Genomic DNA, 27,419 nt, shown 5'->3' with positions numbered 1-27,419 from the left:
ATTTAACGAAAACAAAATAAATTAATAAATTATTAAATGAAGCTATTGTCGATCGATGATGATGCGCGCAGGATAGACTAAATAAACGATGAATTTATGGAAGTAATTTAAATAAAAGGTATGAAAATAACAAAAAAAAAACAAATAAAAGATTAGGAACGAGCTTTCACTGAAACAGATTAGCGGGAACTATGAAGGGGAAAAAGTATATATATGCTATATATATACTATATATGTACTATATATATATATATATATACTATATATATAGATATATATATAGATAGATATCTATATAATATATGAACGAAGTACATAAGAGAAATGAAGTAAAAGAGCGCGTGAGAAAGAGATATAGAGAGAAAGATATAAAAGAGAGCGGGAGAGCATGAGAGAGAGAGAGAGAGAGAGAGAGAGAGAGAGAGAGAGAGAGAAAGGGAGAGAAATGTGAAAAACGTGAGCCTCAACACCTGTACGAACCCCCAAAACGCGGTGCTCGACGGGTGTGAGAACGGTGATATTGGTGAGATTTCTCCGACCAAGAGAACAATCAAGATATTATAATAATTACGCGAATTATATATCGATCGTGCCGGACAACGGAGGAAGGAGGCAGAGCGAGGTGCGGCGAATTTCGCTCCCGTTCCGAATTTGCTCACGTTCCGCGCGGCACACTGCGCCGGCCACTCAGCCCGAATCAGCAGAATCAAAAAAGAGCGTTTTTCCTCCGTCGCGAAATCTTCTCGGACACTCGCGAGGCTCTAGTCAGCGAAAAGAAAGAACGACTCGTTTCCTAGCGTATAAAAAAGAAAAAAATGCAAAAGAAACCAGAGAAAACAGAGTCATCTAGTCACATCCGATTGAGGGTTTCGTTGTTGCGCAAACAAGAGTAACGACGAGGCCGCGCGTACCTGGCCGACACCGACGTCGCCGGAGACTTCGGAGGAACGTCCAGGAGGCGCGTCATCGGGAGGGCCTTCCCTCGGACGTTTCCCCTATTTGTTCGGGGATCTCGGTGACGAGCGGGTTCCCTTTACGATTAACACGATCGCGGTTCTCACCCGTCGCAGCGCATCGGCGCGTCGCGTTTTTTCGAATAACGAATTAAAAAAAACTTACTGTGGAGTGTTCATGGTGCTATGATTATTATTATTATAGAAATAACAATGTTATGCTATATGATAAAAATGATAATATAATAAATATACACTATACCTTAGAGAACTCTCGTCTCTGTGTGCCTCACGCGTCTTGATTTTCTCCTCGTCGATCGACCGTAGAGATGCGTCATCAGCTTTTGTTTAGGATATTTTGCGCAAGCATCGAGACCGGTGCGACGTTGATTCCGCATGCTCGTCCAGGCAGCGGTGTGGAAAGTCGCTCACGTTTTCACGGTCGCGACGCCGGTCGACACCTTGTGAGGTGTGCATTTCCTTTTTTTTTATTTTCTTCGTACTCCTTGCGACGCGGAAAATCAAGACTGTGCCGGTTTCGATCTCCGCTTTTTTGCATGCTTACGCATTTTATTATTTTACATACTTGTCATGTAAGTTTGTGAGATGAAAATAAACAGACCGTGCGTCCTGCAAGACTGCGTCCAGGTGCATTCCTCGCGAGGACAGCGCTTCATTCACTTGTTTTATTTTCTATTTATACATCACTGAATCTCAATTTCTCTCGCTAATAAATTATCGACGAATCAGTATACGGTAAAGCAGCTTCGTTGGCTACAATAAGATATGATTGTTGGCGTAAAATAAATCTACACATTTGACTTGTTTTCAGTACGATGAATGTCTTAATTAGTAACCAAGTAATCCCATGAAAACATGATAAGAAATTAATAATATATGTGTTAAACTAATTATATATATGTAGTACACAAAGTTGAATTTATCGGAAAGCTTCAACATTTGGGTTTTTAATTGTATTAGATTTTTTAATCTGTAGAAAGACTTTCATTTATTTATATTTTCTCAGAAATGACTAGTATTACCGTTTAGAAACAAAACAGTTTAGTTTTGAAGAAGTTAAAGAATAACTGCATAGATCATGACAAGAATAAAGACATTTGATATTAAATATCAATTTTTAAGATATCGACAGGTTCCGAAGGTTGCCCTCAACAATGTGCTTATATTTATAATATTTATTATAATTTAATTATAGTATTTTATTCGAATTTTATTCGAAATTGATATAATCAATAATATACCTAATTTAGAATAAGGACAAAGAAGAATATAATCTCCCCGCAGACTTTTAAAAATTATCTTCGACGTTTTAGAAGTTGACAGTTAATATTGGACATGTATTAAATAACCAAGAAAGTTCATGCCGTTTCTAGGTTTTGTCGTTGTCCAACTGCACATGCGCACACTATCAATTCAAACTGTGATTATGTATGCTTAAACAAAAGTTTATTTATCTGAGAATTTACTAGTATATAACACTTACGGAAATTAATTATTTAAAGTTTTGCATATATCAAAACGGCATGAACTTTCTTGGTTACTTAATATTTATTAGATTTGTGCCCAGTTATTCTTTAACTTTTACAAAACTGACGTATCAAGAAATAGTATTTTATATGTGGGGAGGCATTGAATTAATTAGATGTAGACCCAAATATTAGCCGATTCACCAGATAAATTTGACACAATTGTCACAAATTAGAACACTGTCGTTAATAAAGACATTCACTGTATGTATTAGCGCGTATCCACGATACGCGCTGATCCGATGCGATCGACCGTAATGTTTACACAAAACATAACAACGTTAAATATTCTCCGCGCGATTAAACCTCCTCGGTATTTTGCAAGTAATATTTCCCGCACTATTCTTGAATACATACATTACGTACATCATGCTGGCACGTGCAAAGTGTATCGTTATCGTCTGAGAATGCCATGAAGTATCCAACACTGCTGCACGGTCGTTTCGCCGCACTTTCAAAGTTCAGCAAGAAACAAGTTCACCGTGCGGATCATAGCAAGAAGAACCGCATCGATGAAGTTTTATGAAACTCGTTAATGACGCACAGATTATACTTCAGGATCCTTGGCTTAGCGATTCCTCGACGGGACGACGACGAGCGCTCCTCAAAATCTTATGTTTCCCTGTATTTTGACGAAGTACCCCACCTTGTCCTCCGCCATCTTGAATAGTAAATTCCTTTGGAGGCTGTGAGCTTTGTGATTCTCCGGCGAGTCGACGACGAGTAGTCGACTTTCGTCAGAATTTTGTCTTCCTGCATCCTGACGAAGTATCCCACAATGTCCTCCATCACTTTGTAATTGCGAATCCACCTCGAGCTTCTCCTCAGCTTCGTGATTCCTCGGTGGGTCAGTGGTAAGCAGTCAACGCGCTCTTCAGAATCTCGTGTTATCCGGCATTTTAACGAAGTATGCCACCTTGTCTTCTGCCACTCTGTAATTGTGAATCCACCTGGAGCCTTTCCTCAGGCTCCCGTCGATGCCATCTCTCCAGACACCTGCCGGCAGGTAAACCTCTCTCTGTCGGCTGCCAGAATAAAGCACCGGCGCGACGATTAGCTCCTCACCCACGGAAAATTCGTCGACCACCACATGGCAGGCTGGATCGGCCGGATCCAACATCCAGAGCGGTCGGATGATGGGCAGACCGGTGTCCAGGGTCTCGTTCGCGTACTTCTTCAGCAACGGTGTCACCGTCTTCTGCCTCAAGGTGGTCAGTCGCTTGGCGATTTCCAGGACCGACTCGTCCGAATACTTGCTTGGTAGATGAGTAAAACGGATGACAGGTAGGAAAGTGGACAGCTGCAGCCATCGGATGTAGAGCTCCTTGTCGGGTAGATTCACCTCGAAGTCATTGTCCGGGTTGTTGTCAGACATCGGCAACGCCACGTCGCCACCCACCGCTCCGGGCATGATGAAGGGGAAACCGATCATGCCGTAGCTCAGTACGGTAGGAATGACAGTCTTGATGGCCTTCCACGAGGAGGGAAACGGCGGCAGGGACACGAAGACTGGCGCTCGCGGCCTGGAAATGGCGCTCGATACGCCGATCACGGGGATCGTGCCCAATATCGAGCGCGTGAAGATCGTCTTGTAGTGATCGGGGTTGGTCAGGGGCTGCTCGCACTTGTAGTAATGCGGCATGTCCTGAGCTGTGCCGAGATCGAGATAGAACGAATCCACATGGTACTTCATAATCAGTCTCTCGAGCTTCGCCTGCAGCCACGGCAAGGTCTTGTTGTTCGTGATGTCGAGCACACCGGCGCTGTTGCTTTGCTTGTATCTGGAATTAATTGTAACATGTTAGTGAATATAATAGACTGATAAACGCACATAAGGTGTCTTCGATAAATGTTTGAGAAATTTGGAGGCCTAAGTTATTCATTAAACTAAATAAAAAACGAGCTTAGTCAACATGTAGATTCGCAGATCAATCTTAAAATAAATAAAGAATCAAGTATGATGGTACTATATTTTAAAATTATTGTCAAATGATATCCTAACCAAGTTTACGGTAAAAAAAGAAGAAGTTCAGTCTCCCCCTTTCAATCTTAGTCTGTTAGACCTTTTTACGCGATACAAAGCTAAATGTTTATTCGCGGAAAATTTTTATAAAGTTCAATATATTTCTTCAACATATTTATCTCCAATAAACAATTTAACAGAGTTGTACAACGATTAAAGAATTCTTGTGAAATGACACAAAATTAAAAAAAACTAAAAAAATTTTTCAAAGAGCACAAAATGCGACGACACGAAGATATCAAGTATATTTTGAAACGGCAAGATGACTACAGAATACAAATTTATAACAGGTAAGAATAATGGAATGATAAAATATTAGGTGTATGCAAAAGTTTTAATCTTTTTCTCCAGTTCTCTAACGTAATTATTTTAAATTGAATTATTTTCCCGCCATTTTGTGTTTTTGTGTGATTGATATTGAACATTTTAAAACTCCATTCATTATAATTTGGTGCACATAATCTTAAAAATAACAGTTCGTACAGTGAGCAATGAAATCTTTATATTCATAACATTCGATATAAATTCCAGCAAGGATAAAATGCTGTTGAAACATGTGAATCCATTTGCTCTGTTCTTGGAGAAAATATTGTGTCCCACAATATATGCAAATATTGTATCATTGCTTTAAAGACAGTAATTTTGACACGAGTGATTGTCCGCGCTCTGAAACGCCATGAAAGCTCGAGACCGACAATTTGGAAACGTATTGAATGAAGAAATGCAAATAGAACTTGCAGAACAGCCGGAGTTGACCACGGGCAATTGCACAAAATGGGAAAAATTTAAAAGCTGGGAGAATAGATGCCTCATGAATTGTCGCAAAACCGCATTATCCGCCGGTTAAGTACATGCATTTCATTGCTTTCTAGACGGCACAAAAAAATTTGTTGTGGAAAATTGTTACTGGCGATGCAAAGTAGATTATATATGATAATTTTAAACGCAAACATTCATGGATGGACCTCGGACAGTCTTCTACATCAATGGTAAAACCAAATACAGTGTCGAGTAAAAAGCTTTTCGTCGCTCATTATATCAACTGTTATTTTTAATATTATGTGTGCACCAATGAATCATAATATAAATGGCGTTTTAGAAAGTTCGATATCAATTTTATAAAAAAACAAAACGGCGAGAAAATATTTCAATTTAACATAATTACATTAGAAGGCTGAAAAAAACTAAATTTTTTTATATAAATTTTTTGGATACTTTTATAATCCACGTGTAATTTTCTATTTTTATATTGTAAAAATTATGTACGTTGATCGAGCACTTCCTATTGAGTTTAATGATTACCATAAGCCTGCGAGGTTTCGAGTCATCTTTCAATAACAATTTTATATAACAATCGACGTAACACAACCTCGTCAATGCCGGGATTCTAGGATCGCTACCCCTCTCGGAGATCAATAATCTATTAGCGACAGCATCCTTGAAGTTCACGGACTCCGTGGAGATGAACGGCTGGATGCTAAAGACTATCCTAAATCCCCTGCGATGAATGATGTTGATGGTCTCCTCCATGGACGGGAATCGTTCCTCGTCCAATATAAAGTCTCCTGGACTAGGCTGCCACTCCTCGCTCAGCAGGACGTGTCCTTGTCGCAGGAAGCCCAAAGCGATCACATCCTCGGTGTAATTGTAAATGGCCGCCTCATTGGTGGGCGAGATTTGCCAGACTGGCTCGGACAACAGCGAATGAACAGCGTGCAGCTCGTCGGGCTTGAGACCGTCCCACAAGGACTTCTCTGCCATCGAGGAATGCAGGGTCTTCATGTTGTCGGTGGCGCAGATGGTGTAGTTGAGCTGCGGCAGCGGCGTCAGATGATTGATGTAGGCGAAAGCGTCGTGCTTGGCCTGCAGGCAGAAGTCGGTGGTGCGATTGGCGTTAATGGAGACGTACAATGGCGTCTCGGGGTCCACCAGGATCGTGGCGCCCTTCGAGCTGAGGAAATATCTCTTTAGTACGTTGCCAAACGGGTGCTTTCTCACGTCGCCTGTGACAAAAGGGCTCAGCTCCAGGCGACTGCGTTCCAGCGGGTAGGCCATGCTCTGGATTTGACCGGCGCCGTACCAATGGCCACGCTTCGACGACCAATCGAAGCAGTCTTTGGGATTGTAATTCGGACTTAGGCTCTGCCAGGTCACATGATAGCAGTGCATGTCCTCGCGCTTCGTATGCGCCAGGTACAGCCGTGTTTGCTGCAGCCACTCCAGGCAGACCGCATCCTGCCTTTGATGATGCGGTAAGCAAGGGTACACTCCTGTGTCGTCCGGTATGTCTTTGCCGAATTTGGCGGCGATAATCTCAGCGCCGGTGATACTATACACTCTCATTACCCTATCGTTCTTGTTAAACCTGAAGAAGAATTGATTTTAATTATGTAGAAAATAGTATTATATAGTAGATAATTATATTAAATAAATAGGTTCTCTCTCGAAGTACAACAATCACGGCAAAATATTTGGAGATAAATAAGACTGTGGTGAAAATAGAAATGATCGTTCATTATTCGGACTCCTTTCAGTGACAAAGTTTCAGTAAAACGAAGAAGAACTTAAACATAATTTAAAAATTTATGATAACCATTAATATGTTAAATATATTTCGTTGCGTGATAACTCTCTTCAACGACAAAGTTATAATAAAAACAGAGAAGAATTTAAAAATAATTAAAAAATTCACGATAACCATTAATATGCTAAAAGTTTAAAAAATAATAATTTCGGCAATTGTAAACTGTATCAACAATAAATTTGCATAACAGCGCTGGCTCTTATTTGCTTCCAAATATTTTGCTAAGGTAGATAATTTTTACGAGAGAAAGAAAAAAAATTCCACGAAAAAGAAAATACGGAAGACGACGAAACGAGTACTATTGAAGACGTGGAATGAAACACGGCAGAGTGAAAAATCCTAATAAGCCAAATGTTAGCAGTATGCTGGCAGATTGGCAGCAGACTCGGTCAAAACATCTGTGTTCACATTAAACTGTCGTGTTTTGTCGACAGGGCCTGTTAACACAACTTGATAGCAGATTAGCAGCAGAAACCGAGCAAGCTCTGGCAGTGATCCATTTAAATATCTTTAAGAGGATGTCGTGATAAGTGCATAACAAACTCCAAAGGTGTCGCAGAGACCAAATTTTATAAATACAAACAATTATGCTGTCTTGTCTTTACGCTAACTCACAGCTCGAAATGTCAATTTTTTTAATTTTCTATCGTTTCCGTCGCATATTAGCGATGTTTCAATTTATTTCTGCGTGTAAATACCTTCATCGTGTAAAGTCAATTATAATTTTGTATAACTAATACGACACAAACTTTGCAGAACAGAGTTAATACTCTGTCGGTAAAATTTTTAAGTATGTCATTCCCTCAAATAGTTACGGAATATTAAATCTCGTTCGACTTCTGCAGTTCATCTGTCATCATACTGTGCTAACAAATCCTGTTATATTCCCGCTAGCAAACAGCTGACAAAATTGACAGCAGGCGCTGTGCAAAATCTGCCTGTGCAGGTTTAGCTACCTGGGAATAATCGGCTGCGTCGTGGCGGTCTGATAATTACTGCCAAGATTTTTCTCCCACGATTTTGCGGCCCATAAAAAGTCGAGCATACGCGCCGAGGTAACAATTGAATACGCATTTTGAGACTGACGGTGAGATCACGGTATGATAAATGAACCTTAATGCATTCCATTAGGCGCTTCCTGGCAGAGGCAAACGACCGAAAGTTATTCGACGGCGTAGGCAGGCGATGCAACGCCGTGAACAATCGAAATCTATCATGATTCGGTAATTTGGAGACCGCCTAAGCACCCTTGAACAGCTGTTACGGTAAATGTTCACGTTAATGTAACACATGTAACCCGGAAGATTGATATGATATGAGCGTCGTGCTCTTAGCGATGACTGATACTCACCTGAAGTTGTCGAAGTAAGCTCGCTGCAGAACGTGCTGAGTATAATAAATGTGTGCGAAACTCACGAGGAAGACGACGCAGAGGAACAAGAAACCGACAAACGCTTTGAGCCTGCGGAAGAAATTGATGTTTCTTTAAGCCGAAGATAATCATGACCATCAATTTTTTATAATTTGTAATATCGGTTGAGAACGACTACAAAACATGTATGGTTGAAACGTTCTGATAATAAATTGGTTTGTAAATCTGTATATGCAGCAAACAGTTACATATAACCTCAGTATATTATTATAATTATATATAAGCGCTCATAAATATTACAATTATTTTTTACTTGATAAAAATTATAATCATAATATTGTAAAAATTTTAATTATGTATATAATTTCATAAATGTTAATTATAATTATATATAATCTTAATGTATGTTTAATAAATATAACAAGTCTTCTCAACGGGCTTGTCGTCTTTTATCTTTACATTTTTACATTCAGTTTTCTTTGCCTTTTAGAGAGATAAAACCATTTAAACGCCCACTGTGACGTAAGAAGGTAAAAAATGTACCTGTAATCGGCATTCTGACGTCTTTTGCTACTACGTAAGGCCTGTGGTATCGACAGTTGCAGTTTCTCTTTCAAGAGACTGCTTATACTGTTCACGCTAGTTATCGTGGAATTCGCACTCTGCACGCCCGACAGTTCCGTTGGATCGTTTCCCATTTTCTCGTTCATCGACGGCGATATTGCTCTGCCCTTCCGTCGCGGTGGAGCTTGCAATGGGATTCTGAGAAAGATTTTCAAGCAATTACCAACTATACAATTAAATTGTATATAAATATCAACCGACATTACTTGAAATATATTAGCGATTTGCGAAATTGGGATTTACAGCTATATTTCTTTTTCTCTTTTATTAACAACGGCGAAACAATATTCTCTAAATTTCTTCGAATGAAATTCCGCTGAAAAAGTGGAGTGACTTGAAAGTTGAGTCATTGAAAGTCGATACATATAAAGTGAATTCTTCCACTCGAAATTGTCGAGTGAATATTCTTCTAATTTGTCGAAGCATTAAAAGCTCACATGCTTAAAAAATGTCTAAATTGAAAGATTTTTGAAATTTTTTGATTATAAGTTGAGAGAGTCTTTGAGTTAAATATTCACTCTTGCGATTCCGAGTGACAATATGTTCATTATCATCTTGAATGAATCTCCACTCGTTTTTTGTGAAATTCCACGTCAAAAAATATTGAGAAAAATTAATTTTGTTATCAGCAATTATACAAAAGTATCTCTCATCATTATCTACCACTTTTTGTCACCTTTCAGGAAATTATCTGATTCTGCAAGTCCGTAAGATAATTTATTTCTCGAACCAATGAAATCATCCATTGGTACTCCTAAATGTAAATTTCCTAATAATATTTGTTACATCGAAAAAGATTCTCTTCGAACTTTTGCTGAAAATTCGTACCTTTGCAACGACACGGCACTACCGACGTCGTATCTGGGAATCATCTTGCTATCTTGCAAATTACCAAAGTCTTTTAAAGTTGACCTTTAATTTGTGCTCTTAATCTGTTTCTTCAACTACGTCATACTCTGGCATGAGACACAATGCTGTTGTAGACACGAATATCTTCGGGATGCGACGAGTGGCTCGCGTGCCTCACACGCGAGAAATGAGAGAATAATAGTAAAATTTGAGAGTAACTGAGCGCGGTGTCGCGACAAAAGAAAAGAGTGAGGAAGCCGTAAACGCGATCGAGCAGAGCACTGTTGGCCGAAATAGACGCGGCCGCGATAATCATGAGTGTACGGCGCGATAACCCTGAAGCGATAAAGAGAAGGTCGCGTCTCTGACGACGCTGATGTGACGACCACGACCAAGGTCAAATAGGTATGCCTGTTCGAAATGCACATACACACACATCCTACGCACGTGATCCTAGTCACGAGAATGAGGACATCTTGTGAGATTGCATATTCGAGATTGCGTGTCGTGTGGAAAAAATCGAAGTAGAATAAGCGATACAATCATTTGTGTCCAAAATTCAACGACAAAGAGTATGAAAAACCTATAAAAATAGCTAATTAACAAAGAACAACTATATATGAAAACAATAGTAACATTCATATACAGGGTGGCTCACATAAGCCTCAACAACTTAATCTCCTAAGAACTGTACGAAGAGAAGCTTTATGGAAGATAACAACATTCGCACGCTGAGAAAATACCATATTAGTTTGTGTCCGGTTATGGATGTACTCATATTATGCGAAATATTCAAGATATTCATTATCATCGTTCTAAATATTCATTCGTAAAATATTCTAAATATTCATTCATAAAATATTCATTATATTCGAAACACTTGAGATAGTATAGAACTGTCTCAAGTGTTTCGACACATACGCTACAAATCTTTGTAAAGTTAAAAAAATATATCCAAGCAAACTGTTAATTAATCGTTGTAATATATATACCCGGACTTCGATTACTTGCACTATGTGCATAGTAGTTCTTTTGTATATTTATCGTCTTTAGCGCCTAACGAGCGAGTGACCGGTACAGTGCACGAAAAAATTTTCTGCGTTACCCTAAATATTTCTAAGGCTTTCGCAAATTTTATCTTACGCGAGATAAGTGATATCAATATTATCATATCATAGCCATACAAGTACAAGTAGGAGAATGAAGCTATTATTTTGTTAGATATGTAAACCATTAAGGTTAATTAGAATTAAAACATTTATTATTATTTGTTAACATGCAAAGTAAAATAATGAAAATATAAATACATTTGTATCTTCTTTAAATCTGCTGCCAAAATATGTGTTTAATATAAAGCAGATTTATCGTTTTAATCCTTACACTATATAGTAACAGCTTCAAAAAAGTTTTTTACATTTTTCGAAAGATACCTGAAAAATAAGTTCCTACAAGGACTTTCCATGAAATCCGAACTATTCCTTGAGTTTTCCCAGTTATAGTGAGCGCAGGACACTATCTGGCCGATTGGCCGTTGACGGCTCGAAACGACCGATAGTCTGACTCAAGCCCCCCTCCCAGCCCCATGTTTGGACTATACAATGTATGTTTGGACTATACAAGTCCTACTCTTGTAGTCTATTGTGTCCGTTTCACCGGCAACTTACAACGTTTGTTTGACAGTCGTTTGTAATACGAGATACAGTGTGCGTCACAATTTCTTTACCTTTGATGAGTTCGTTATTCTTGAGGGTTATTAATAGTTTAAACAATAAGTACGAAATGAACAGAGAAGTCGAATAAGAAGTTGAATAATTGTAAGCAATATTGAGACGGTAGAAAAAGGTATCGTTCTTTCCATTTTTCCGTCAGTCCGAGCGTTGGCCAAAGAATTATTAATTTTTGTTTTTGTAGCGCATTCGATGCTGTAGAATATGTAAAACGTAAATCTTGCGAAGAAAATGTGCAGTTTGAAGAATCAAATAAGCAAACTTAGATTTAAAGTCACAATAAAATATGTATTGTATATGTTTCAAGATCAATTAATTTTTGTCCAAATATCATGAAGTAAATGCAAGATTTGCGTTTACTCTTGATATAGGATTGAATGGTATAGAAAAATTTTCTGATGGATTTGCCGTATCTTATTTATCAAACAGTTTACAATACGATAATTAGAAACATTCATGATGCTATAATATAAAGCTCGTTTGTAAAAATATTTTAAAAACTAGTGTCAATGAAAAAATAGAAAAAACTGAAGAAGCAAAGTAAATAGCTACAAGCAAAATAGACGATAATAGACAGTTAATACGTAGTTTCTAGTGATGGCAGCTGGAGGAAAAGAGGTTTTTTTGCCTTTGTTCGTCATGATTCATTCAATAAGATGTTATTCTAATAATTATTCTAATAATTGTAAAGGTTGCAGCGATATGCAAACACGAATGCATATACGTGTGCAATAAAAAATAATAAATTATTTATAAGGTTAATCAAACTGTTTTAAATTATAAAAATATCCGTGAAATAATATTTTAATTAAAATATAAAATAGATATAAAAATATAAAATAAAATTAGATGTAATAAAAATAAATATATAATAAAAAATGGATAAAATATATTATAAAATATATATAAATATATTATAGTATATAAATATATATAAATATATATAAACATATTATAATATATATATATATATATAATATATAATAAAATATATAATAAAAAGAGATATAACAATAAGATAAATGTTTAATTTATTGACTTATCAAAAATTCATGGTGTAAAATATCTAAGCACAAGTATGTTTAGCTGTCTGTGCTTCATAATATTTTTCTTTTATTAAATATTTATTGCGAAAACTAATGTATAATTAATTTACTTTTATTCTTAAAAATTAATTTCGCCTTTAATTCGTGTATTATTTGCTTCTTGTTATGACTAACTTGTGTGTAATTTTAATATACTTTTATTAAATATAATATATTAATATATTTTATTTATATATGTAAACGTTTATGTATTATTTTCTCCTCTTAGCTGTTCAGAGATTATTACATTTACTTTGTTGTCAATTCTTGTATATACTATAGATATAGCAAGTAGTATTAGATGCTACTATACCGTATATATCATATAATATAGTATTATACAATATATAAATTTTCATATACCACATACATATTAAAAAATTACTTTTAGAAAGCTGCAAAAATGCGCACAAGATATCGCGAAATCACTGGCTTGACTTTTAAATTACGGATTAGTAAGAAAGTTCTTTAATTTTAATCAAGTGTTTTGTCTGACACTTACTTTACCAAATCCTCGTCGTTCGCTTCCTCTTCAGTCTCAGAACCCAAGAGGGGACTTCCGTTCGGCGTCGAGCCGCTGTTGCTGAAAGTCACGCTGCTGCTGCTGTCACTTTCCGCTCTCGCAAATTTCGAAGCAGTCCCCTGAAATAAGATTCACTTGGATGTAAGCGAACGAGTACAAGACGCAAGTCAACACCTGTGCAATGAGACGAACTCGCCAATCAACGTCGCGAATCATGTCCTTCTCGGTCGCATCATTGCGGCAAAATTCACACCTCGATCGTCCCGACACGACGGCAATGCTAATATCGGCGTCTCGAAAACATCGAGAAATGCAACTCTTATCAGCGACGTTCGTCGTATATTTGTCACATATATCGAACAGCAAATTTAATGAACGGATTTCGGCAGTATGCAAAACGTCTCTTTCTTTCCCTTCCCCTCTCCCCCTATCATTTCTCTCTCCCTTTAAAGCGAGAGGTTACCCGAATGTGTTGAGCTTCTTCAGACCTTCATTCTAAAGTCGTTAGCGCAACGCTAATTTCACCACGCAACGATGCTTGGTACAAGCGTCTCGTCGTTCGTGTATCGTTCGTCTCGGCGCAAGTCGTTAACACTAACTCAACTTACGTTCTGCCTGTCTATTCGGAGAACTTCCATCTCGTCGAGTTTGCTGGGCATCGAGATGCTGGTCTTCCTGATATTCGTAGCCCGCAGCCCTACCGCTCTCGGCAACGCCTTCGCCACCTTCGCCTCGTCGCTGGTCTCTTGATGATTCTCTTGTTTGACTATGTTAATAACCCCATCCGCATTATCGTTCAATTCGCCTGAAATGTCTGAAAAGCAACCGAGGGGGGGGGGGGGTAATCGAATAAAAATTACAAGCGTTCAAACACCGTCGCGGTGCTCCGCGTTTTATCTAAATCGCGACGTATGACGCGTGTTTAATCACGCAAGTACCATGCGTTCCTTTACGCTGACGACTGTTATCGCAGTGCAAACTTTCGTAAGAAAATATTGAGATAATAGGAGCTGCATCGCGATCGGTGCGATCAAAGAGATCACAGGAGCTGATAGTTTTCATAATTTTTGAACGCGCAGGTTATGCGCGACGATCAAAACGTTTGCCACCGCGGCTCATTTGGCAAACTCCCCCTGTAGATCACATTATATTTATTTTTATGCAATTATATACAATATATATTTTAGAAAAGATAAGAGAATACGCCAAGGAAAATAGCAAAGACATATTTGATCAATATTTATCAAGTAAGAAAAAAATCGATTAAAATCGCTAGATTGATTCGTAGTGTTTTTTTCGAGTAAAAGACAATTTTACCGTGAAAATATTTTTCATATAAAAATGTTATATCTTAGTAAGTAGGTACTTAATTCTGCTAATTAGAGACGTGTCACTGGTTTTATTAATAATAGTGTAAAATAAATTTGGATTGTTTACGTGTTTACGTCGGAAAAAAGAAAAATTATCGCTGCCACAATGCGCGACGCTAGCAACGAAGGCGTTAAAACAAATAAATATCAAAATCCGATATAATTAGTTTAACCTCAATAGACACGCGTAGGAGAAAGGAGAAACTTGATAAATTTTTCAATCTTTGCGCGCTTTCTTCAAGCAAATTGATACATCTGCAAAGAAGAAAATAAAAGATATCTCGAGAGGCAACTAGTTTAGGGAAGAAAGATGTGCGACTGCCCACAGGAACGAAACGATGAAATCGCCGAGAAAATCGGCCCGGAAACCGTAATGATTTTTTCGAAATGTCCGACATATCGTATCGGAAAAGACGTCTTCGAGGTCGCAGCTGCCGTCGACGTCAGCTGGACGTCGCCGACTCATGCGATGCGACCCGACGGCGACGACACGAGCAGCGATTCTACGCCGAAGTTTCCCGCGAGTACGGAATCCTCCAGCGAATCGAGCACAACGGTACGCCGTCGGCAAGAAAGATACTTTGCCGCGAAGTAACAATTGCGCCGATAATCGCAGTGCGCCTGTCCGACGGAATGCGATTACGCCGGCGAGGCGGAAGACGATGGCCTAAAGTTGCTGGCGGTCTGCTCCTGCGAGACCGACGGCAGCGAGGACGTGCTTGAGAAGAAACAGGACATCGAGTACACTTTGGCCATCATTAAGCCGGAAGCGGTGATCTACAGGAAGCAAATCGAGCACATTATATACACCGAGGGATTCGAGATCTGCCAGACGCGCTGGCTCCAGCTCACGCCCGAGCAAGTCTCGGAATTCTACGACGACCGCTTCGATGAGGTGTGCTTCCCGTCGTTAGTGGCGTACATGTCGTCCGGACCTGTCGTGGTGTTCGTGTTGGCCAAGGAAAACGCCGTCGAGGAGTGGAAGCTTATCATGGGATCAACCACGGTATATGTACAAAATAATACATGCTGCTTCGAGTAAACGTTGCTTGCTTCCGGTATGTTGTAAGTTTATATACGATTTTATACAGGGTGTCCGGGGTTTTTTGAAAACGAAAAATTGTGAAGATTAATCAGACCAAACTTAGAAGGAAAGTCTAGTACCATTTTTCAAAACTCGCAATAGTTATTAAGTTATTAATAATTGAAAATGATCAGATTCAAAGGCTTTTTTAATTGATAACTTGACAATTTGCATACTTATTTGGCAATGGACTTTTTTGCTTAGATTTGGCAAAATGGCAATGGACTTTTTTGTTTAGAGTGACTTAATCTACAATTATATAATAGCTATTGAGTCTAGCTATAAATATGAATATATTGAACTTTGAACCCTGAATCTTGAACCTGTCGTTAAGCATAGCCATCATATAATTGTAGATTAAGTCATCCTAAAAAAAGTGCTTTTTACATTTTGCAAATAAGTATGCAAATTTTCAAGTTACCAATAATAAAAGTTTCTAGATATGGTCATTTTCCATCATTAAGAATTTAATAACTATTGTGATTTCGACAAAATGATACATGACTTTTCTTCTCAGTCGGTCTGATTAATCTTCACAATTTTTTGTTTCCAAAAAATCCCGGATTTGTATGTCGAATACTTTATAAATTTATACGTACGCAAATCTGTTATAAGTTCATAGGGGCCTCAAATTTATTCGAATATATATTCCGACTTCTACTAAGTTTTATACTTCAATCAAGAATATTAAAACAAATACATTGCTTTTTCTGTGTGGATTATAAGTTTTATAATATTCTTGAGGAGAGAATAAATTCTTCTTTTGAATGCATATAATAATGAACTTTTCTAAAATGTGTGATAAGCACGTTTTTTATTATTATCAACAAAATATTTTTATTATTATCAACAAAATATTTTTTGTCGAAGATGACCATTATTTAAAAGAAAGGAAGTAAACTGAATATAATCTCTTATTTTAGCAGTAGGATGAAATTTTTCTCTGTAAACATAAACGGAAAACAAAATGCTGTTGTAAGGTGATTGTCTCAATTAGTGTGCCCCCTTTACGATAGTTGTACCAATTTTCCTTAATAAATCAGCTGATAAAGATCCGTATTTCTCTCAAACGTGTTTTTACTATGAATTTTATATATTTTCATTTATATTAAAATTTTAATCAAATTAGAAACAAATGAAAAACAAAATCAATCTGTCATGTTATAGTATTTCAGTTACTTCTACATGAGAAAATATAAATAAATTAAAATATTTTTTCATAAATTAGAAAAATTAAAGTCTTACGATTAAAGTTTCAAATATTTAACCTTTCCAACATGATCATCTCTGTGTCTTTAGATAAACACACATATTATTTATTTAATAATGTATCGTCACGATAAATCTTACTTGATCGCTAATTGGAACATTTATTTTATTGATCAACAGCGCTACAATTGAAATGAATCTTATTGACTGAATGGCAGTATCATTAAAACCAATATATCGATAGCTCGAGCATTAGTTTCAACTGAATCAAAAAGTAATAATACCATTTGATATATTCGAAGCTTCGGAACTTTAGCATAATTTGACGTTTAAAGTTGAAAATTTCGAATCTTTAAACCCTCTTCGAAGATTTGAGAAACATCGAAGCTTTTAACAGAATTAATTTTAGGTAGTGCGACAAGATCTTGCAGTTAATATCGTTCAAATATGCGAATGTTTAATTATTCACGCTTCGGAATTCCATTCTTCAAATATAATGCCTTGAACTTCCAGTGTTCAAAGCTTTGATGCTTCGAAGAACCAAATTTACAACCTCAGGAGTCACTCCAATTATGACGATGTTGAGCAATTTATTGATACAATAGCACTTTTTTTCGTGCAACACAGGATTATTAAACGTTTCACGAATATCTTTCGATTCTTTGTCCACCCGATTATTCTTCTGCCGAGATAATCTCCGCATGAAAATTTTCCGATTTAGGTGACCGAGGCGTGTTTGTATTTCCCCGATAGTATCAGAGCAAGGTATGGCCAGAAAGGTGAAAGCTTCCGAAACGTCGTGCACGGCAGCGACAGTTGCGAACGAGCCGAGAAAGAAATTCACTTCTTCTTCCCCGGCTGTAAGAATCGTCTTTTATCGCTTGCATTGTTGTGTGATACTCGGTATTACTCCTTCGAGCTGTCAGTTGAAATAAAAACCTCGTTTCAGTCATAATCGAACCCTTGTTGAGGGACGAGAGGGCTGAGGACTTTCTGTGGGAGGTCATTAATCCGGTTCTCGTTGAAGGCTTAACCTTGGTAAGAGTGTGGCGTCCCTTGTAATAAAAATTTCCTTATCTCTAACGGATAAATACCTTCGCTTATCTGCGACGATTGAACGACCGTGCATGATCGAACGAATTCTACTTTACAGTGTTGCAAAACTAAACCGGCCGATCCTGTGCTATGGCTGGCAAATTGGCTGATCTTGAACAACCCCAACAAGCCCAAATTACCAGAAGATCTCGCTTTAATCCCGACGTAACTGTCGTCGAATGAGCCTGTACCGTCGACTTGCGTGATATCGTTAACATAAAGACATCCGCCATCTTACCCACTGGATCTATTTCTTTCGGCGCTTCTTGTCGTCGGCATGATGGCATTCTTTTTAATCTTCTGTCCGTCGCAGTTTGTGGGCTGTATCTTGAAAAGAAAAGCAAAGAAAATTGCGACGTTCTCTGTGAGTGATGAAGAATAAAATTGATATTATTAGGAGGGCGAATATTCAGAGTAAAATTTATTTAATCCATTTTCTCTATTCAGTTTGTATTTGTTTTTCTCCGTCTCTCATCATTTCTTTTCATTTCTTTCTTTTCCACTCACGTTCTATCCGTTTATTTTAAACAAAATTGAGTATTAGGATTATTAGAAATAAGCTCGGAGTTTAAAATTGTCTTGAGAAAAGCCAAAGAGTATATAATAAATAATGCGACGAAATATATAATATAATAATGACAATTTCTCACTGGTTTTATCCATCTCCTCTTCGCATCTCAAATCGATGCGAACGTTTGTACCGCCTCCGCTATGTAATTACCTGGATTCCACCAAGTGCTGGACGATGTTCACGACCATAGGCTCCTCTTCGGCTACTCGAGAGTCACCATTTTGCTCCGCGTCGTCCGTCTTTCGCGAACTCTCTCGCTTTTCCACGGCCACTCCGTTTGCGCGATTCCACCTCGCGATCGCTGATGCTCGACTGCATTCCACCTCGCGATCGCTGGCGATGCGTGCTCGGACTTGTTCAAATGATCGTTCTCACTTGGACTGTCGATCAACACGCGCGACGCGTCGTCAACACCTTGGCCGTTCTCACATCGCACTTCATTCCGCTTCGGCCGCGCTCTGCCGATCTCGAAACGCACCCGCGCTGCCGCCGCCGACGCTGCGGTGCCGTCCGCGTCATCGGAATCGTCGCGTCTAATTTCCTGCGTGCCGTTGATTAATCCACCGTCGACCTCGTCCGCCTCGGCGTCGCGCTCTGTCTTGTTGTCTTCCTTCGCGCGCCTGCCGCTGTCCCGCAGTCTCTCTCTGGATGGATTCAGCGACGAGGATTTGCGCGTCGCGTTCACGGGCGATCTGTGAAATGCATCGGGGAATCCTGGGATCGTTAAGTAATTCATATCAAGCAATTATCATCCTGACACATCGATTCATCTCGGTTAATAGTCGTGACTTGAGACTCGTTTCGTGTGAGATACACAGATCTGAATTCAGAGCGAGAGAGAAAGAGAGACCCGAGTTTTTCAGTTGAATTGTATAATTTTATACATATATACAGGGTGTTTGAAAAAAGAATTCAGAACTTTAAGGGCACAAAATGGAGGAAAAAAGTTCCAATAAGCACGGGTCGAAAAATGGATATTCGGAATTATGAAGAATTATTTATTTTCATTAAAGCAAGCGACTTATCCGCTTCTGGTGCACGGCCATACATGAAGTACATTTCTGCCATTTTTTGGTTAGAATAATACGACCGTCATTCTTACCGTACTATGAAAACTTTGCGGTAAATATTCTATGCAACTGTTCACTGTTCACGAGGATAAGTGACTAACAATTGCTTTATGAAGGGTGTGCATAAATGGGAAGAAAATAAATGTTAATTTGTATTCCGAGCAAGAACGGAGGAACCTTTTTTAGGGATTCCTTTAAAGCATGGTACTTTCTTTGCCAATAAATGACACAGACAAATTACATCAGAGAATACAAAAGCTCCAGAAGTGAGCTTGCTTTAATTAAAATAAATAATTGTTCATAACTGCGACGATATTAATTTCTCAACGCATATTTATTGGAACTTTTTGTGAGTACTATATGCGCTTAAAGAGCTGAACCTTTTTTCTTAACACTCTATATATACTCGTTTTTATATTTACTGACTACGATGTTCCATTAGATTTATATTTGCAACCGCGATTTTACTGATGAATTCACATCAAACTCTAAATTCGAGTTTCGATATGTAGGTTTAAATTAATTTAAACTAACTCGCAATTGCAAGTTTAAAGCATTAATGCAAGCCACAACATCATCAAATCCGCAAGGTGTTCCTAATAATGTTAATTCTGTGTCTCTAACTGATATAAATTAATGTCATTGCACGTGTTGTCGAATAAATGTTAAATCATACACATCATTGTTAGCGAAGCTACACGAGACTCTGCACGTTAAACACGTTTATTATCGAGAGCAGTATCGAGCCTGGAAATTGCCGCGCGCGATCGCGCACTTCCTACCATGAAGACTCATGCGTATCAACCGGAGGCGGCTCGGAATTTGCCTCCGTGCTGATCTCTTCACGTGAGTCGACCTCAATAGGACGAGAAGATGAAAGCCGGCCGGTACCTTTGCGGCGTGTACCAAGGATGCAGGAGGTTCGTGTCGATCAGCGTGGTCTCCTCGGAGTTGGCGGAATTGACGTGACCGGTGGGGCTGCTATCAGGCTTGTACCAAGGCGACGGTATCTTGACCCAGGAGCCGGAGCTCTTGAAAGTCTTGGTCAAGTTCGGCCATTCCTGCTCGGTACTGGCCTTGTCTTGACTCGAAGACAAGACAGACAGAGAGACGCCTCGTCGCGCGGCTAGTCCAACCGGATTGATACTGGCTACTTTTACGTCCCAAGGATCGACGATGGATAGCAGCACTTTCTGCGTCGCAGAACAGAGATGGAACCGATCAGAGAGGTCTGAGCAGCAGGGGACAGGCGGGACGGGGAGATGACGATCGCTGGAACCGTCTGTGGGAGCGGGCTCATTGAGTCTCGTTAAAGTTATCCGCGGTGGACATGCTCTCTGCAGCTCTATCGAGATGTGGTGGTCTCTCAGCGCTATGAAGGCACTCGTGACGAGAGATGTACATGGCGGTGGGGCAAATTCCGAGGTCTTCCCCTTTCAGTCTTTGTGGGGGGAAGAAGAAGAAAGGAGAATAAGAGGAGACTCTCCGACTTCCGCAGGAACAATCGCGTCCGATGAGAAATTGAGTCCAGTTTAAAGGGACTGGAGGATCAGATTGCTGAAAAATCGTGCTTATTTTTGATAATATTTTGTGACGAACTGAATAAATGTGCAAGAATGAAAATTTTAGGTATAGTTATACAACATATGAAGAATAGAAAAATTTTGTTTATTAACAAATACTCGTATAAACATACGATATATATATAGCTGAAATATACTTTCCTTTTTTCTTTCAAGTTATCGTTTTTGCAATAATATCTCGGCTCTCGGTGGTCCAATTAGAGCGAATTTTAGCTAGAAATCTTGAGGAGGATTATCATTATCCAGTAAACCACTAGAAAAAAGATTCGAACAAAATTAACAATATGGCAGCTATTATTATGAAAAAATTCAAATTTTTCAGTTCTTTTACAATAAAAGAATTAATATCTCGAAATGAAATATTTTGACGGAGTTGTTCATGTCTCACCTCAGAGCCACATGAACAAATATTATTGCTTTAAAATTTCAAATCGATACGAAACTCAGTTTCGGAGAAATCACTGCAAAAGATTGAACAATAAAATTTCGAGAAAAACGCATTTAAAATTTAAGTAGGAGTATATTTATATGAGTATTTGTTTAAAAACAAAATTTTTCTATTCTTCATACGTTGTATAAATATATATAAAATTTTCATTCTTGCACATTTATTTAGTTCGTCACAAAATATTATCAAAAACAAGCGCGATTTTTCAGCAATCTGACTTTCCAATCCCCTTAATGGAGGACGTGGCGGGGCGAGGAAAGTCTCTCGGGAGTGTATCGTTGGATCTCGATCTCAATCTGAACATCGAAGATGTTCTGAAACGATTTTACTTTCTTTTTCTCTTTAGACAATATAAGCACGCGTCTGTCGCTCGTAGCGACGACGGATCCGACTCGGACTTATTGCCGTGACTGTTATCTCTGGTGGAGTAAGAGTACGTTTACGGCAACTAAATTGCCGTAAACGTAAGACAAAGTTAAGTTGAAGAACCAATGAGGATATTGTTTTAGGTCTAAGCGCGCTGGCGGGAGAAACAAATGACGACGATGAGTAATTTGAGTATGAGCAGGTTTGACTATGAACAGCTAAGATTTCAAGATCAAAAGATCTTCTCCCATCTTATGGAAAATCTAAAGCAACTTCTCGATGGTTCTTCAGCTCAAGTTTGGCTCTTACGTTTATTTATGATCACGGCGATTTGTACGTGACTTTGAATTCATCATGTCACGTGCCACTAGGACGGTCATGCTGCAGTCGACGTTTTTCAGCCGAATGCATGAATCATTCTCGGGGAATACAATTTTACTCTTTGACAATTACCCGACACCTTTAGCGGTTGACATCTGCATGATCGAATGAATCACGCCGCACAGACTGACAGCCCAATTTGTTTCTGCTAACTCCGCCGTGCGCAATAATGCGTTATCCGTAACTGGCAATTGTTTATGCGGGCGTTATGTCATCGCGCACGAGCGCTGCTTCTGGCTCGACACATCAAGGTGGTTGCCTCGTTCCAAGCGAATTTCTTAGCAACTCGTTGTTAAGTAGACTAACGATTGAAATATTACCTGACTATTTGCGCAATTAGGAAATTACTGGCCGTTCGAAATATTTGCAACTAAAGTTTGGCACACATTTGACACACATTTTTATATGCCGTACGGACGTTAGGGAGTTCTATTTTTAATTTTAACTTTCGAATCACGTTTAAGATATCAATGAAAATGCATTATACTCAAAATCAATACACCGACATTATGCAAAAAAAATCAGAATTATTGATCATTTACTATATTAATGCTGGAATTATCAAGCGGTACAAAATGACCAATTTATGATTGTTTTCTTTTTTTATATAGAGATCATTCAAATTTTTATATAACGATACATTTTGTATTTTTAGTGGATTGTCAATGAAATCAAAAGAAATAAATAAAAATTTTTGTTCTTGTATAATGTACTTTTTTTCAAAAACTTTTCATTTCGACCGCTACGGTAAAAATAGATCGCAGTAATTTCTCGCAGTAAATTGATTTTAATATTAATAATGAAATATTCAGTTTTGAGTGTACAGTTAGATGTAAATTTGTCAGTTAAATCGCAAGTACAAATAGAGTTGTTATATCACATGACTGACATAATGACAAAGTCCATTCAACTGGAAAAACTCGCTTCGTTCTAAATTCAGATCTGAATATCCTACATAATATATGTTTCAATAGGAATTTTAGTCTTGATAATTATAAAATTTTGCAGTTTATAGAAATATTTTAAGTACCGTCAAAAACCAGGTATTAGAAAAATAAAAATGTTCTAGTTAGAACAAATTGGAGGAGAGAACAAATATTGACAGGCGTGTATCGAAATGAATCATTTTTATACGTGTAGTTGTTAATAGAGACATGCGATTTCCAGCAAAAGTTTGCGCTGATAAGCCAAAACAAATTACTTCGTTACAATCATGGGAAGTATGGCTAGACTTCTCTTCTCGTGTTCTCTCTTATTAAAGTATTAAATGCGACGCATTTTTAAGGTATATACGTATTATATATTTCACTTGAAATATTCGACTCTTTCTTCCCATCGTATGGCTAATTTTTCCAATGGTATGATTGCGAATCAATTATCTTAAGTGTTACAGAACGGGAAAACACTCTCGACGTTCGTCCATTGTGGCGTCAATTTATGCATTTTCATTCTTGCAAACCGTCTTGACTTCTAGCGTAAAGTCATTGTTTTTTGAACAGTAGTAATTAAAGCAGATGTATGAGCGCTAAACGTCATATGTAACTTAACACTTAACACTTGTAGGATTTCCTACCATTTTCGGCTTCATGCATAAATATTCGAGGTTAAAAATCGTACAAGTATTCCTGATTGTAATGTCATGACATACATGACGTAAGACATGATGTCTGATAGACAAGTACAAAAAATTCCACGGACATTTTTGCCTTTCCGCGATCACTTCGCTCATGCGGCTCTGCCTCGCAAGCATTGGAGGACGTGAGGACCGTGCACGAAGAAATGTTCGTAGAATCATGAACGCGGGAGAACAGCGCGCCTTTCTCCTCGTGTATTTTCCTTCGATGGCTGCGATGTCTCATCGAGGGCACACGAAGATTTTCCTCGTTGCTTCAATATATTAAAACAAACGTGGCATATCTATCGATGAACTCAGTGATGTACTTGAACACTTGAACTGAAGCCTTGAACAACGCGCGTCGAAGTGTAATTTAAAGCTCTATGCCGACTGTCGATTTTCTTCGATTGTTATCTTGGCGAACGTCATAGATAAGACGGGCATTTCCAAATTCAAAAATCTATTCAATTATTCAGCGTTCTGCACATATCGCGTAATCTACCGCGATATAATCATTATTTAATTTATCATATAATATTATGTATTATGATATAACTCACATCTGACTACTAAATGAAACGGATAAGGAATACTCTGAGATATTCAGTATAAAAAATTGAAAAAGGAGGAAGGTCCTTTAAGAACCCATATTACGTGATATCACCTGTTATCACCCAGGCTCTCACATCTTGTTTCAAATTTTCCAAGAACTGACCATCAATAACTTCTCAAGGAGACGACTCGTTTTACGAAGAAGCTTGTGACATCATTGCAGTGACAAACGTCGATTACGTAAAAAAAAAAAAAACAAAAAATAAGGAAAGAAGGAGTTCCTAGTGTCTCACGACGAGGAGATCGGAATTGTCACGGTGCCGAGCTACCGATTAAACCCGCACGAGATCCGATCCAATCGGAGCGAACTGATTACCTTCTCGTCGCGCGCCTTCTTTCTCTTTTTTCGGGTCGAATCCATTTCTCCTTCGGGCCGCGACAATCGTCCCGGCCAAGGTTCCGTTCTCAACGGCGGATCGGCGATTAAACCCGCGATCACCGCTAAACGATTACTCCGCACGGAGTGTTCCACCTACTGGGGCAGGTGGTCTTAAACTGGTCTGCCGTCCCGTATATCGGCAGCCACTTAGCGATATCTTCTTAGAGTACCTCCTATGTATCGGTATCGCGCACACAAGCTCGGTATATATACACACAAGTCTGCACACGTCGATTACAAAGGTACATTGTGTAGAAATGTATCCAGTTTGTGCGCTCTCGCACACGAACGCGCGCTAATCTCGCATGGTCGCCAGTACACCGTAAACGACCCAGTTCGATGTTTGTTTGTGCTTACATAGTTTATGACGGAGGACTTAGCCTCACTTGCGGAGATAGCAATGCAATCTCGGCGAAAAATATTAATCGCGTATTATGCGCCATTCCGCGCCCTTGTCGCGTGTCGCGTTAGAGTCGGAAGTTCAATCCTTTCTGACTACTTTACGCCTGACTTCGGTCAGTCTTATCTGCTCCTTCTTGCGACGACAATCCTCCGCAATTTTGTTCTGCTCGAGTGCATCGGGACGTAAATCGCAGTTTTTTGTCACGTTCAGCTTAACTCAGTTTTGTTATTTCTCGCGCGACGATAAGACTTCGCTTTTGCCCCGGCAGGATATAGCCGAATGGGAATTTCAATTCTTTCGAACTGCTTTGCACTTGACACTTCGGTCGATCTTGTTCCTTGCTCCTCGTCCGGTGGTAATTTTATATTTTGGTTTCGTTGGAACATATGGGAATGTGAATTTCAGTCTTTTCTGACCGCTTCACGACCGAGTTCAATTCATATTGCTCGCTCTTACATACGACGATAACCTTACATTTTTGCGTCATATCAGATGTGGATCTTTTTTGACTATTTTACACTTGACTTCAGTCACGCTTGTTATTTTCCGCCCAATGATGCTTCTGTTTCGTTGGGATACACATCGGAACGGGAATTCTCTCTAACTGCATTACGTTCGACTTCAGGCAATTTTGTTTACCCTTCGCGCGACGACAATCTTACATTTTTGTAATTTCGTTCAAACACACATTGGAAAGTGAATTTCAATTCATTCCAGCTGCTCGGCTTTAGATAATTTCGTTTATTTTCAGCGCGAAGATAGTCTTTAACTTTTGTTTTTACTAACATCTGGACATCTTATGTATACGTCGTTTCCTTAGTATTAACGAAATTATTTTTCAATTATTTCATTATATTGTACACACACCTGGTTTTTATTCATTCATACCTAACCTTGAAGTGAAATCTGAGTATCTCGCTTGCGATAATCTCAAGGTAGGACTGCGTCAATGCGTATCTCAATGATCAACGATTCTGATTTCTTTTTACGATCAACCTGCAATCGTTTCAATTTTTCTCGCCATAGTTTTTCATGAAAGTGATTTAGAAGCTAAAATTAGAAAAAGAACAATTTCTTTATTTTATTTCCAATATTCTTTTCAAATCGTGCGCGAGAGTTACTGCGACAGCGCGCGACCACGTCGTCGGCTCGCCGTCAATTCGCGCGTCTGTACTATTTCTTACGCGCAAATAATTTTCCCGGAACGTGACGCGTGAGTTAATGAAGAAGAAAGGTACGGCGAGACTCGCAAGCCTGAAGTCACGACTGAAGTTTCTCGTTTTTCAATCCGCTCGCGAGGCTTCGAGGCGATAAAGCGGTCGTGTTAATCCGCGCGGAGACTCGCTCGACATTGTTTACCTGAGCACGCGAGAGCGCGTTACGTCACTGGGTACATTTTAGATTACCGAGTTACGCAATAATTGTATCGTTACGTGAGTGTATCGATATGAGAGACTGCCGAGGTGCATATTTTTATGTACGTCCGCTGCTAGGATTATGGATCGTCGACGAGTTGTACCATCTACGGTGTGACGTCACACGCGCGCGTACACATACACATAGTTACGATTACAGCGAGAGAGACGGGATATTCCGCCAAGAGAGAGAACGAAGAAAAGGAAAACGAGGAATCGCATTTCATCTATTTTTATTTTCCGCTTCTCAAGATGATGGCTCTCTCTCTCTCTCTCTCTCTCTCTCTCTCTCTCTCTCTCACTCACTCTCTTTCTCTCATAAAGAAATCGAGTAATACCTTTTTTCGCTAATTCGAAATACTAGTTTTACAGCAAAATTACGCGAACTGATGTTATATGATAAATTGGAGCATCCGTTATTACGTACTATGATTATACATAATGTTTTAATAATTAACGCCTAAACAGTTAACCGTAATGATATGGTCTCGCAATAACAATAATTAAATTATACTATCTAATTCGTCTCAC

The 27,419-nt window shown here is 38.7% G+C and overlaps 2 protein-coding genes across 3 annotated transcripts; one reads left to right on the top strand and one right to left on the bottom strand.

Moving 5' to 3' along the window:
• Positions 1-1,489: 1,489 nt before the first annotated feature.
• On the bottom strand, positions 1,490-26,156 carry LOC105185071 (myogenesis-regulating glycosidase). Of its 2 annotated transcripts, XM_025298624.1 has the most exons (11): positions 25,008-26,156; positions 20,578-20,879; positions 18,940-19,308; positions 18,767-18,907; positions 18,284-18,372; positions 13,896-14,101; positions 13,267-13,406; positions 9,023-9,241; positions 8,459-8,569; positions 5,893-6,888; positions 1,490-4,281 (listed from the first exon to the last, which is right to left on the bottom strand). In XM_025298624.1, exons 1-11 carry the CDS (start codon positions 25,050-25,052, stop codon positions 3,375-3,377), a joined length of 3,525 nt encoding a protein of 1,174 aa, XP_025154409.1. In that variant the 5' UTR covers positions 25,053-26,156; the 3' UTR covers positions 1,490-3,374. The 2 variants fall into 2 exon arrangements, with proteins under 2 accessions (XP_025154409.1, XP_011142606.1); XM_011144304.3 differs by lacking the exons at positions 13,267-13,406; positions 13,896-14,101; positions 18,284-18,372; ... (2 more) ...; positions 20,578-20,879; positions 25,008-26,156 and adding an exon at positions 9,932-10,176.
• Positions 14,123-18,355, top strand: LOC112588478 (nucleoside diphosphate kinase homolog 5). The gene is made up of 4 exons (XM_025298625.1): positions 14,123-15,663; positions 17,672-17,810; positions 17,900-17,988; positions 18,104-18,355. Exons 1-4 carry the CDS (start codon positions 15,580-15,582, stop codon positions 18,212-18,214), a joined length of 423 nt encoding a protein of 140 aa, XP_025154410.1. The 5' UTR covers positions 14,123-15,579; the 3' UTR covers positions 18,215-18,355.
• Positions 26,157-27,419: the final 1,263 nt, after the last annotated feature.

This window comes from Harpegnathos saltator, unplaced genomic scaffold (genome assembly GCF_003227715.2).
Source record: "Harpegnathos saltator strain DR-91 unplaced genomic scaffold, Hsal_v8.6 scaffold228, whole genome shotgun sequence".
In the NCBI taxonomy this organism is placed as follows: domain Eukaryota; kingdom Metazoa; phylum Arthropoda; class Insecta; order Hymenoptera; family Formicidae; genus Harpegnathos; species Harpegnathos saltator.
Note: the sequence above shows the minus strand (reverse complement) of the source record. Positions and strands in the feature narration are given on the sequence as shown.

Bases quoted from the DNA above. Each gene is read 5' to 3' on its own strand.
- LOC112588478 (XM_025298625.1), top strand. From the start codon at position 15,580: ATGTCGTCCGGACCTGTCGTGGTGTTCGTGTTGGCCAAGGAAAACGCC. The intron at 17,811-17,899 runs GTAAGAATCGTC...ACCTCGTTTCAG, and splicing joins TCACTTCTTCTTCCCCGGCT to TCATAATCGAACCCTTGTTG. The intron at 17,989-18,103 runs GTAAGAGTGTGG...TCTACTTTACAG, and splicing joins TCGTTGAAGGCTTAACCTTG to TGTTGCAAAACTAAACCGGC.
- LOC105185071 (XM_025298624.1), bottom strand. From the start codon at position 25,052: ATGGATTCGACCCGAAAAAAGAGAAAGAAGGCGCGCGACGAGAAG. The intron at 19,309-20,577 runs GTACCGGCCGGC...TGCATTTCACAG, and splicing joins CCTTGGTACACGCCGCAAAG to ATCGCCCGTGAACGCGACGC. The intron at 9,242-13,266 runs GTAAGTGTCAGA...AATCTTTCTCAG, and splicing joins AACGACGAGGATTTGGTAAA to AATCCCATTGCAAGCTCCAC.